At 35.8% G+C, this 14,161-nt stretch overlaps 1 protein-coding gene across 3 annotated transcripts in view; it reads right to left on the bottom strand.

Annotated features, from left to right (window-relative positions):
* Positions 1-14,161, bottom strand: part of stard13b (StAR-related lipid transfer (START) domain containing 13b) — a 511,429-nt gene that overhangs the window by 170,911 nt on the left and 326,357 nt on the right. The window contains exon 1 of one of the 3 annotated variants that reach the window (XM_028799308.2): positions 99-395. The exons of the other annotated variants lie outside the window; for them this stretch is intronic. Coding sequence (XP_028655141.1) covers positions 99-267 — 169 coding nt within the window. The 5' untranslated portion in view covers positions 268-395. Of the gene's footprint in view, positions 1-98; positions 396-14,161 lie in introns of those variants that run through there. 3 annotated transcript variants of the gene reach the window in all.

Genomic DNA, 14,161 nt, shown 5'->3' with positions numbered 1-14,161 from the left:
TAGCCCTCTGATGACAATACTTAACTTCGCAACTTAAACAAACTTTTGTTTCAGGGGAAACAAAAAAAAAAAAAAATGGAGAAAATCCTTCCCCCTACCTTGGGTGATCTTGCTCAGCAACTGCTGCCTTGCTATTATCCGGCTGAGTCGATAAGGTGAGCGTCTGCGACTCTGATCAAGCCTCAGGTACATCTCCTGGCCTTCAGGTGACATATTGCCCAAGCAGATCTGGCCATCACCAGAGGTCGGTGGCAGCTCCCTGAACATGTCTGAGATTTCTTTTCTTCAAGCTGTGGGGTGAATTGTTTAAACCTTCCTTTCTAGACACACCTAAGAGCAAGAGCCTGAGCAAAAAATACAACAAGCCTACCGATGGAAGGCAACAGCAGAAAGTGAAGAGGAGGGGCAAAGTGCCTGAGACCAATCTGTAACCCACCCCCCACTCCCACGTCACAGGGACAGGCAGAACTAATCTCACAGAGGGCACAGCCCACTACAGACCATGAAGCCAAAGCCTCCCTCTAAGCTGGAGGGAAATATAAATGCCTTCAGCATACCTCTAAACCGAGTAAGCATTGTGAGCAGGGCTGGAGGGCGGAGGTGCTTTGAAATAGCAGAGTTAGTAAGCACCACCCAAAAAAATCCTGCCTACTCCAGCACTGCCTGTCAGGTGCCAAGCCTTTTATTCATCAACACAAACTCACCCTGAGGTAACAAATAGTATTGACAGGCTCATTAATGTTTTTCTTTGCTTTTAAGCCTGCCATATAGACAAATAGCTACTTACTGAATGTTATGTTATGGCTACCATGGCCTGACCCCATTACTGCCGCATAATTTATATGACCAGTTGCCTTTTCAAAATTCTGAGTTGGCAAGCTTATTAACAAAAACAATCCAGCCATCACCAAGTTGATCACTTCTGTGGAAAACTGGAGGCCTGTTATCTTTATATCCCTGAGGGTGTGAGTATCCTGTGGAGCTGCAATGACAAATACATCTTAGGGAGGACATTTCTACAAAAAGGCCATCTTTGACCCCATGAATGGGGCTGGTCTGCCAGTTAAGTAAATACCACTCTCTGTCTGGAATGTAATACTTCACTTAATAATCAAAACAGAGCATTGAGGGGGTGGTGACCCAAGTTGGAGGAGTCTTGGAAGCAGAAAGAGTATGATTGTTTGCTACACTGAAAAACTAGGCCAATGATATTTAGGCACTATGATAGTGACAGCCTCAGGTAAGAATGGTTCTTCGAATGCCAGGGTGGGGTGAGCACTCTTGTGTGGTGGGACGGGGAATCCCCTCCTGTGGAGTTCATAAAAGGGATAACTGGGACAGGAGCTCGTTCTTGAGCATGAGAAAGGTGCTATATAAATAAAATGCAAGTCACATACTTTTAATAAGTACATACACATCAGGCATAAGGAGAAGCAAAGTCACTGACAAGAAGCAAACTTTGGTAAGTAATGGAGTTTAAAGGATTGTTTCTGTCCTCCAGTTAAAAGTATAAAGAAGAATATAGAAAAAAATACTTTTTAAAAACCATGCTTATATTAAGTTAAAAAGTGTACTAAAAAGTAAAAGAATAAGTCTTTCATACATCACTCTCCAAATAAAAGGTGGGCGCTTTTGCTAAGATTTTAAGAAGTGTTTTTTGAATGTTGATTGATGAAAAGCGCCCACACTTTTATTTTACAAGTGATGTATGAGAGACTTATTTTATACTTTTTAGTACACTTTTTAACTGAATATAAAAGTGTGGTTTTTAAAAAGCATTTATATATATATATAATTTTCAACTTTTTAGTCTTGGGTTTATTTTAGTATAATTTTATAATCAATATTTTAACACTTCCTTTAATACGTCTATCCGTTACTAGCGCCATCTATTGGTGAAATCTTCATATGAAAATTTCTTTTCTTAATTAACATGGATTAATTGATCAATTAGTGAAACTGATTATTGATTCATGTATTGTCATCGGAAGTGAGTAGGTGTGCAAAATTTCAAGTCACTTGGTCAATAGGAAGTCGGTTAAATATCGATTACAAGATTTGTACCAGACAACAAACAGGTGAAGTCTATATAAAGCGTGGTAAAATATTAAATAAAGATAAAAAAGAACAGGCAGAATCCACAGGCAGTGAACAGGTTTAGATTCAGATCCAGTGTTCCCAAGCTATGAGACAGGCAGTTGTTAGCAGTTGCTAGCTTTCCAACTAGTCCACTATGTCATAAAATATTGTAACACAAACTTAACATAATACCTTAAATTTTCCATAAATATATAAGCATTAACATGTAAGAGCAATGTCAATTAAATGCTTGGTCCACAGTTGTGCAAAATAATTGGTGCTTTAGTCTCAGATCTACAGGAAACATGATTCAAAGTTATGTTTTTATACCATCTCTATGGAATTTGCATTTTCTCCCCATGTTCATCTGTCTTTTTTCTTCAAATTATTCCAGTTTTCCCAACTCATCCCAAAGACATGAATATTACATGGTCTGGAGTGAGTATGAATAGCTGAAAATGTGCCAATGTCCTGCCAGGCTTTGAACCCAACACTGCCAGGATAGGCTCCGGCCTCCTGTGACTGTGAAATTGGAAAGCACATTAAAAATGCATGGATGGGCGCACACTTCAGCAAAAAGTATGAAAATTAAATGTGGTTTGTGTATAAATTTTGAAAAACAACTGATGCTTAATCAATTTATATTTAAAGTAGCAGGGAAAGACTTTAATCAATTTCTAAGCAGAACATCAGATCCAAAGGGTAGCTAATAAAGTATCTATCTATCTATCTATCTATCTATCTATCTATCTATCTATCTATCTATCTATCTATCTATCTATCTATCTATCTATCTATCTATCTATCTATCTATCTATCTATCTATCTATCTATCTATCTATCTATCTATCTATCTATCTACAAGCAAACTTGATCAAATCCACTGTCCAAAGATACAAACTGCATACACAGAAAAGAAACAACTGAGTAGAAAAAATGGTAATGAAAAGGAAACAAAAAAATAAACATTTTCTCATTATTTTAGTTTTCCGGTTAGCTGACACCATTGATTTGGCTGTGACCTCTCTAACTTTCATCAAATAACATCACAAGTTTAGTCTTCTATTGATTCCTGTTCATTTTTACCTGCACTGCCTCAAGTGAATTCTTTTCACTCCCACAGAAGGTCCAAAGATTATGCAGAATGCCAGTGAATGCCCCCATAGGCGTTTAGATGTGAAACATGTAAGCATGACCTGCCATTGTTTCTTTCCTATGAATTAACGTTAGAGTTGCCCATAATCTGTAAGTATGATGTAAAGTCCAATGACCAGCAAACATTACGAACTGTAAGCAACCCACTTGTATCCTGCTTATACCATGCTAAAAATCTCATATTTAACGAAAGGACCAAATATGAGAGTGAGGTGAGATGTAGAGGTAAGGAAAAATTATTACACTGGAGTACTTGAATATTTTTCATCATCATATATATTGATCTACTCTGGGCAAGTGACAGGATTTTTTTTGTCAATTTTCACTTTTTCGGGTCAAATATGTACTGTATATAAGAAATCTATGCTGCAGCTACAATGTTTGTGGTATGCCATGTAGAAGTGGCTCATTGGCACTTGTACAACAAAATGTTGTTATGATTATCAGTCTTTTTAATTTTTTGTAGGAGTTCCTGGATGCATTTTCAATAAATATTGCATCTTTTAAGGGGTTTTGAAAATCAAGTAACCCAAATATAGCATTACTTTTTCATTTTTAGTGAATTAAAAAAGTAAAAAAATAAATACTGTTTCGCCATAATTCCATGTTTGCTTATTTTGCCGGCACTACCATTTTTTGAAGTGAACGTGTCGGCCTTTGCCATGGCAATCTATCCCAGAACCACCACTAGTGACCACATAACAAACAATACATTCATCCCTTACATATCAGAGTTTTGGATAAAAAAATGTGTGCTCTGCAAATCTAGTCCTTGATAAAAAAAGACTTCAGTATTCAAATTGCTTTGTTTCTTTTGACCTTTGATTCTGCCTTGCAATTCAAGTATTGACTCAATGCTTTTGAAATTATGTATTACAGATTGACACACTATAAGTATTGTGACCCAACTATCAGAATAAAGTCACAATTGAGGGGCTATATTTCTACAATTCCCATTCCTATAAAGAAGTATCCGACTTACAGAATACTACTCACTGTTTATCAGCTGTCCCTATGGGAAAAGATCTTAAACTGATATAAAATTACATAAACAGACCAAACTTTCTGTTTAATTGCAGCACCAAATAATAATTAATTAATAATAATATTAATTGCACAAAGCAGGAACTGAATAGAATGAAAGACCATTTAGAAACTCATCTAAATAGACAAGTCAATGGGATGTGTGAATAAAGGGCAGTAAGTGAACACTCCACATAGGCAGCGACTAGCCAGAATTCACACCCCATTCCTGGAGCTGTTAGATAGTACCACAAGTAGAGTGCTGCTATGCCATCCAAACAAACTTCCTAGTGTAAACAAACTTATTTTCTTTTATTTTAAATTCAGATAAATCAACTGAGGTAAAGTTTAGCAACACCATGCAGTTACTATGCAAGGCTTTCCAATGATGTTCAGGCAAATCCTCAGATTACTGAAACCAGTAATTCCAAGTTTAAGGGTGATGGGAAATCTGGATGGGGAAAAAGTCCAGAAAAGTTTACAATTATTCAACTCATTCAACTAATAGGACTTCCAGAAACTAATAAGAGGTGACAAACTTTATGGTGTGTGGTGACTTAAAGATTACAGGGCTACATGGATTTCATTCCATTGACATGGACAGATGAAAAGCAACAGAGGTTTGCAAAGAGACCAGATAATTTTCAGGGTACTGGCTGGCACACATTTACAATCTGAACAAACCTGACAACTTTTTGATCCCAAATAAAACCAAATCAACGTAATCTGATATTCAGACTGTCACTTTGCCTAAGAGTTAAGTGCCAGAGGCAATACTCTATAATTTCCAATAAAGTGTGACTGTAAGGTTCCTGGGAGCTCTCTGCTAAGCTTGGTTGTAATTAAGGTGTAAGAAAATGCTGAGTGAATTCCGTGAGTTCTGCCAATAAGACCCTATTAATACCCTGACAGTTTATTATAAATAACATACTGAATGACAGTAAAGACCTGGCTGAATACCCTCTTCAAACACTGCCATACAGAAGTCTTACTGCAGGAATCTTAATGAATATTCAAATTGCTTGATATATCCAGGAATGGATATTTCCAGGGAACCCATTATCCTGACACATAGGTCACTATATGTAATATTGTAATTTTTGGTTTCTTTTAAAATATAGATCACTGAGATACTATTATATACATGTTACACAAGGGTTGTCCGCAACTGGCATACACATCTTTAAATTTGGGACATCGAAAGTCATAGACAGAGATGGACTTGGGTGAATTTGGACACACAACAACACGCGTTGGTGCAAAACAGTACATATAGTGCTTTTACTCACCTAGTTCAAAGTGCAAAGAAAGTGCAGTGCAGTCTTAATCAATCAATAAATAAATAATCATTGGTAAAATCTATGCAGTCATGGAGATTAAAAAACAGCAATAAATAAGTTGTTTTAACCATTATAAACAATAAAAAAAAACCACACAGATATTGGGTTTCTTTATCTTGCCTTTTCAGCCAACCCTGTGCATCTTTCTCCCTCTATCTCCTCAGCTTACCCACTACATCCAGTTAGAGACGTGTATAGCTGACTTCCTTCTCTCCAGTTCTCATCCCAACCACCATCCTTTGGCAGTTGTTGGTACACCTGGAGTCAGAAGTACTCCATCTTCCCTGTGACCATATCAGCCTCTACAGGATTCCTAGGAGTCCATGTAATCATTCCTCACTCCTCTGAAGACCTCAACGGGGGATTATTTACCCCTAGAGTGCTGTGCTGTACTTCTCATACTGACCCCCTGCCTCTTTACTACCTCCAGGGCTATGGAGTAGAGTCATGCAGTCAGAAGCAATTATTAAGTTACTGGAATCAGAGACAGAGTCTGTAAATGTAAATTGCAATATAATGTGTTAAATTTTCCAATTACACATATATTTATTTGATTAAACTATTTTTATACTAGACTTCTGATAAAAATATAGCTTCATTCTAATTTTGTAAATTTAGTCTTTTTTGTTTAATGTTACTCAGTGTTTGTAAGGTATGACAGCATTGCTACTGGTTGGAGTGAAATTAGTTGGAGTTTGAAGCCCCAATTTAGCTGGTCAACTGTTGACTTGTTTCACATTTGATTTCTGTTTGGCTGTCATTTAATGAAGAAAATAATTAATTCAGAGCATTGAATCCTTAAAAACAGGGCTATTAAAATGAAGGGAAAAAGAAGTCAAATTAGCAGTGAAAACTGGTCACTGATGAGGAAAAGGGTTAGAATGAAAACCTGCAGCCTCTGTGGCACTTTAGGACTGGAGTTTGCCACCCCTGACCTCGGTCAGTGAGATTTTGTACACCTGCTTTATATCAAAAATAAGGAATCCTATCAACCGGAAGTGGTACTTTAACTAAATACTTTTGGAAATTTTCAAGTAAACTGTGGTTATAATTACAGATAGATGATTCATATTTTATATAGATATTTATAATGATAAAAAGCAAACATATGAAATTTGAGAAAAATTACTTAATCGGAAGTAGTATTTTATTTAAACGACCATCTGAATTTTTTGTATCTTGAAAATATAAATGTGTACACAATATTAAACTGTATTCAATATAACGCATATTCTTTCAATAACTATTATTATTTTTATTTTAATTTATACATCATCAGTTTAACAATAATGAGTACACCTTGAACATGCCATGTAAATTTAAAGATGTAATGGGAACAATAAGCTTCTACGTCCCCGTTGTGTTCCTCATAATACATTTAATTTGATATATTTTTATAATTTCCACCACCAATGATCATAATTAAATGTTGCTAAATGCAGTTTAACCTATAGCAATTTGTTGCAACAAATATTATATAATATTAAACACTTTTTCTAAGTTTTTAGGTGACTATAACTCTTTTGCTTTGCACGCAATCTAGGTAATGCATATGTAATCAAGAAAAACTTCCACCACAATTTTCAACCTCCCTAAGTGCAAAAATATCATTTTAATATAAAGTTTGATTATAAATAGAGATAAATGATTGCATATCGATATTATCAATTACTTATGATGATCAACAAAGAGATATATTTGAGAAATATTGCGCAACTGGAAGTGGTTCTGATGACCTTTTCCTCTATCTCAGTATACAAGAAAGTTGAGGTGAGCACACTCCTGATTTTTATTCTTAAAACTCCTTATGCCATGGTCCCCTAACGTGCTGTACCACAGAAGTATTTTTGCAGTTCTTATTGCTGTTATTCTTATGTACCATTTTATTTGACTGAAGGTAAAGGTGGAGTCATAAAACTGTAGGAAAAAATCTGTCAATCTGCTATAACTAGCAAGAAAAACCCTTGACTCATTTAGTCTTATTTAAATATTTTTTAATAGTAAAAATGGATTTTTAGAAGCCTCAGCAATAAGACTATAGAAATACTCAGTTATCATGCATAATAAATAAAAGCACACCATCTACATTTAGCTCTGGGTGTGTCTTTGTGAGATGAGCCATTATGTTAGTAACAGGGTTGTCAATAAATTATTGAGATATGAAAGCTTAACATTGTTTAAATATAAGGTTATAGTTCAAGGGGTGTGAGGCCTGCAATTCTGACTCCCTTTCACATGCCAATAGTTACTGATCATCACTTGCAAGTGGCAAAAAGTTCCAAGATGTTCAGAAAATAATTTCACTATACACAAGTCAATAAACTAAATTTGAAACGGAAATGTGCACTTAAAACTTTTGATGCTACACAAAATTATGTTGCCATGACAGACTTCAAGACCACATTAAACTTTCCTACATAAATAAAAATGCTGATCACTACTTCAGTTCCCAAAGTTCCATGTTAATAAATCGTCAAAAAAAATAAAATCCTCAACTTTTTCACATTTCCTTCTTGTTTTTTAGATGTGTTTCTATATAATGAGAAAAGCACCTACATCCGTTGTCATATCTGTCTGTCTGCATGAAAATGTTTTTTGATTAAATTTTGATGAAATCTGGCATACTTATTTGTCTGAAAAGGCAGTTGTTCTTGGAGACATCGTGGACAGATTGTGTTGCACAAATATAGGATATTTCCAAAATTTCAATTAAAAAGCACTGAACAATTTTTTAAATCTATAGTCTTAAAAGAGACAGATTCTGTGCAACCTCAATTATGGATTAGTTTACTATTTCAAATTTACCTGTAGAGAGGTTACTTCAATAGGTATATTTTGTATACTTTCCATTTCTACTCATCTGATCACCACTTCTGATAGCAAACCAAATCCCCAATAGTAATTAATTATCGATATGGCAGGAAAGCCACAAACGTAGCAGGAGCTTGTGCCTGATGTTGCCTGTACAAGTGGCGGCATCAATCTGAACAAGCCTGTATTACACCAGCTTACTTCTCTCGCGGCTTGAAATCATAGGAGATAAGTTACATGATCTTTACAACCATAAAAGTAAAAAATGCAAGTAGCTTAACATATCTAGAAATGAATGCAAGAGCTTGGCTTGGTGACTCGTTATTTATATCCTAAAAACAACCTTACTGCTGCATTATCTGCAGACTATATTAATCTAATATTTCTCTTAAGCAATAATTTATTGGCAAAATACCAGCATGACAAGCTATCTTGTCATGATCAACACCACTGCAGACAGAAATATTAGCTTGAAACTTCTCCAACCGCTTTCAAAATGTTATATTTAAGAAATGTGAACTACAAGTAGCCATAGCCCCTCCACAACAAACACTTAATACTTATATTAATTTTGCTCCAAAAGATGCACTAGTGCTTATTTTCAGGGGATATCTTAGATTTATTCATGTACAACAATATACATTTATCCAAATACAGCCATGTCATCTTCTTCTGGAATATCATCATAACTCTCAGGTTGAAATTCACGGTTTGAATGTGGAATTTCTTGCTACGCTTTTAGGATCCTCCAGGATCGATGTGCGTGCTTCGATGTTTGATGAATGGTTTGTTGTGGTGAAGCAAAATGTCGACCTACAGATGCATTGGTGGTGCTTTGATATTCAAACGTTGCATATTCCCCAAAGTAATGACACAATATATTTTAAAACTCTCACATGCCATCTTCTGTGCCGCCTTTTTTTTTTTTTTTTTTGCACCTTTACACTACCATCAGAATGTACGGTGGCGTATTTCAGCCACAGAGAAAAAGAAAATAAGGACATAATGAAAATGTTTATTTTGTGATTAAAGTGGAAATGTCAGTTTTAAACTCGAAATGTCCTCTTTAATCCCGTAGTTTACTTTGTCAATAAAGTAGACCGTCGTAAACGTCATCTTAAAACCGACCCAGCTGTTAAATCGCTACGCGCTTCTGGAGCTTCCTCCTGACCTGATAGCAGTGGCAAACTGCATCGCCACAGTGAACACATTAAAATTTAAAATATTCCAGTTCTCTGCACATTTAGAATTCTTAGATTTATACTTGATATCTCTTTCATGATGAAATGCATTAAAATATGTTACATTTTACAGATAAATTGTTAACTTTATTTAAATAATGAATTACAGATGATGATTACATGATTACAGAGCAGCCTGAAAATCTTAAGGGCTTATTTTCGGAGTAGGTCTTATTTTCGGGGAAACACTGTAGCAATATATCAATCAATTAAATGTTTACATCAACTGAGTTAAAGAATCTAGTATTTTTGAAAGTTACAGCACTTCAGCCATCATAAGCCTCTTTGAACTCTACATGATACTGTAAAATGCTATTTAAAAACATGCACTTTATGTACTCTGCTAGTTCAAGTCATCATATTGTATTTTTGCAAATATGATCAAACTTTACAAAAATATATCATAAATAAAAATGTGATAACTGACTCTTTGATGAGGTAACTAAACAATAAAAAATGCTCTAACTTTCAAAGCTGTTAACTAAGTCCCCAAACACAGCTGAATGTTGCACCACATGTAAAGTAACATTTCCTAAGTTTCTTTTTTGCCTTTTAAGGACATTTACCTTCTTCTTATTTTGTCAACCAGTATGAAGCAAATTTATATTGGCCAATCAACCCTCCCGGCACAATACTGGGATGTGGAAGAAAACACACAAGAGGAAGTATAAAAAGAAAAACTATCAAGTAAGACACAGCATATTTTTTTCTGTGTGAATCCAAATTCACTTTTTCATTGATATACTATTGAGATGGCTCACTTTAACTTATCTTCTTCATGCTCCAAATTCTGCTTGTCTTAGAGGTTAACATACCTTTTCCTTTATTTATGTTGAATATTTAAACACGTGTTTCAATAAAGATATGACAAAGAACAAATCCATGTGTGTTATGTGTTTAATCAGACCTTTTCATCCAAGATTGTGTGTAGATTGATGGGCAAAAATGGCACATGTATCCATTTAAAATTAAACCTACAAAACCATATAATGTACAAAAAGTGAAAGAGTCTGAGTCCTTGCTGAATCGAGTGTAACAAGACTGAGGTAGACACCTGCCTTCTCACGAACCTGACTTAAACCTTTGCATCACTGGGAAGACAGGCTTGAAGAATTAAAAAGTCTGGATTAAAATAATTAAACTCCTTAATTGAATCTGTCACTCCAGCTCACTTCTCCTGCGGTTTGAATTCATAGTGGAAAAGGTACATAATCTTTGAGACCATAAAAGTAAAAATGTTCCTTGCAGTCTCCACTCACGAAGTGGCAATTTGGATATTACCAATCAGCCAAACATGTGCCTCTTTAGGGTAACTGGAGTACTCAGAGAAAAATTCCACACGTACAATGAATGGGAGTGGGATTTAAATCCAAAAGATGGCATATTTGCACAGTATATACACACATGCATAATTTAAATGGATTGGATTGAGTATGCAGCACAACATCTAGTCCAGGCCTTGCTCTTGTCACATCTCACAACTAGCAGGAGGACCCACATGTGCCATCAACCCACCGCAGATGGTCCAAAATGGATTGGCTCATCTTGTATCAACCAGCCAAGAAGGAAACATGTCATTTCTCTCTTACAATGGCTCCATGTAACAGCATGCATTAAGTTCTTTAATGTTTGCCTACAGAGTAGTCAATGGATCAGCACATGTACTGTCTATGGAGACACTGGTGAGGTGCTATACTCCTGCTTGCCCAATCAGGTATGCCAGTGAACAGCAACTGGCAATGCCGCCGTTGCATGGTATTAAATCTTAGTACAGACTATTTTCCTATGTAGCTCCTAGTGTGTTGAACAAGCTGCTCAACTGCATCCAAACTGCTGATTCTCTCAATGGGTTTAAGAATCATTTGAAAGCACTACTGTTCTGGGAATATCTGTGAAGCTGTTATAATGAATGTTTTCTGCTCTGTGGATATCCATCATATTTTTAATTGATATTTTTTTTATTATGCTGGCTTTATAGCTCTTCACTCTTGGTGATCAACTTTTGTAACCTGTCCTACTACAATTGTTCAAAACAGTTCCTAGACTGATGTCAATCGATTACCCTGACCTCCTTTGTAATTTGCTTTGGATGAAAGCATCTGCTAAGCAAATAAATGTAAATGAAATAAATTAACAAAATGTCTATCTCCATAATCAAGGATTACATGAAGTCAGTGCACTCTTTAAAGATTCACCAGTATGAGATCTGTGATGAAGAATTTAGTACTGCTGTTACAGCAAAGCCAGCACTGCCCTATTGTCTATTTTAAATACTGATCGTGGATGGAACAGTTCATTATGGGGTCATTAGCTTTTACAGCACATCATGAAGGCCACTTTCTGGGTGTAGTTTTCCCAAAATGGGCGAGTGTTCACCTGTTCCTACCTCTGTGGCAGAATTCAGGTTGAGAGGAGCCTGAATTTTAACGTAGTTATAGTAAATATTCCAGTACTCATTAGTATGCTTGAAAGCTAATGAGCAAGGCAATAATTAGAGACAAGGACAAACAAAAAGGCTTGCCTTCAAAAGTCAACACTTGCATAAACAGTTTACAAACAAATTTAAACAAATGAAACACCAAGCTTTTGCATTTCTAAGGAACATGAATATGTTAAACATGATGCCTTTTCAGAAGTGTTAAGATCATGGCTGGGGTTCACGACTTCTAACGGACATTTTCTTTCTCCTACCCCTATGCAATTCTCATCTCCTGTGGGATTCTTTCATCTTAAGGAATAAATAAATAAATAAATAAATCACAAAAAACTCCCTGGTTAGATATGTTTGTGACTAATATGTCCAGTGAGGACTGATTGTGACGTCATTGATGTTAGGTAGAATGCCTGGAGGGGTCTAAGTGGTCTCGTGGCCTCGGAACCCCTGCAGATTTTTTTTTCTCCAGCAGTCTGGAGTTTTTTTTTGTTTTTTCTGTCCTCCCTGGCCATCGGACCTTACTTTTATTCTATGTTAATTAGTGTTCCCCAATTCCAGTTTCTCATTTATTTTGTCTTTTTTCTCTTTCTTCATCATGTAAAGCACTTTGAGTTACATCATTTATATAAAAATGCGCTATAGAAATAAATGTTGTTGTTGTTGTAATACAAGGATAAATAGGTGAGAAAACATGTGAGCATGCAAATCTGAGTGGGCACTAAGCTGCCAAGAACTTATATGGGTGGAGCCACCATTGAGACAATATATTTATAAAACCAGAGGAGATGCCACAGAAAACATGCATAACAGAAGAAGAGTGCCATACAGGCAGTAGGAAAGGACTGCAAGGTACAGGAGCTGCTAGGGGACAAATGTATCCTGTATGTGTGCCAAAAGTCCAGGAAGGGCATTGAACATGGACATGAGCACGAGAAAGAAGAGGCCAAACTTGAAGCTTGCAATGTTTTCCCAGGACACCAGAGGACAGGCCATCCAGCAGATTAGGGGCTGATGCTTACAATAAGAAGTAAAAGTTAAAGGGAACAGTTAAAAACCTTAATTATTAAAGTAGCTGTCCACACTAATACAATCCATCAACAACCAGTGAAACAGTGAAGAAAGGTCTGCTACCTCACCCTGGCTATAAACTTTGAAACTTTTATGATGTTTTACTGAGACTTCAAGTATTATCGTACAAGAGCCATAAAGCAGGTGTCTATGACAAAGGTCAACAGACATTCTGTCTTGCACATAATCAGCAATAACTGAACACAAGGGATATCAAAAATACACATTTGAAACACAGGTATTACAAAGTTTGAAATGTAAAACATTTAGGGTCTCTCAGTTCTTAGATTTAAACCAAAGTATTCAAAGCATGTTCTGTTGAAGAGTATGTTTTGCCTGAAAAGACCTTGCATAAGGTGTATACATAGCAAAAGCAAACTACTCACGAGATAGCAGAAGTGCAGTTCCCAGACTGTGAAGTTCACAAGCACTGAGTATTTGATTGACAGTATATTTGTAAAACCAAAGGAGATGCCACAGAAAACAGATCATGTTTTCATGGAATTATTGCCATTGGTAATTAAACAAAGTACACCAATCTGTGTACCTATGAAGGTGCTATGTGTACAAGTACATGCAAAGTGGAATAGCTGTATAGGCTACTACACAGAGAAAATAGTCATGTGAGAAATACAGGTAAAATAAAGATTTTATTTAAGAAAAAGTCAGAAAACACTAATATACGAGTCAGCCCTGGCCAAGATACGATGCACTGCTAGCCCCATTCTAAAATGCATTTACAGTACAACTTCTCCTACTCCCATTGATAAAAGGCCAGGAAACTGACATAACCCTTGAGTTATTTTTATGCAATCTACTAAAATATAACAAAGGATTATTCAAATATATATGAAATATGAAATATGTTCATAGGCTTACATACTATAGGTAAATGGCATCCAAAATATATTTGTTAAACATACATCTTGCTTACATTCATTCTGTATGAGAAAACAAAGTAATGGACAAAGGTTCACAAAATGAGCATTGGCTGACTGGTGGTCCTCAAT

This window comes from Erpetoichthys calabaricus, chromosome 4, assembly GCF_900747795.2.
Source record: "Erpetoichthys calabaricus chromosome 4, fErpCal1.3, whole genome shotgun sequence".
Lineage (NCBI taxonomy): Eukaryota > Metazoa > Chordata > Cladistia > Polypteriformes > Polypteridae > Erpetoichthys > Erpetoichthys calabaricus.
Note: the sequence above shows the minus strand (reverse complement) of the source record. Positions and strands in the feature narration are given on the sequence as shown.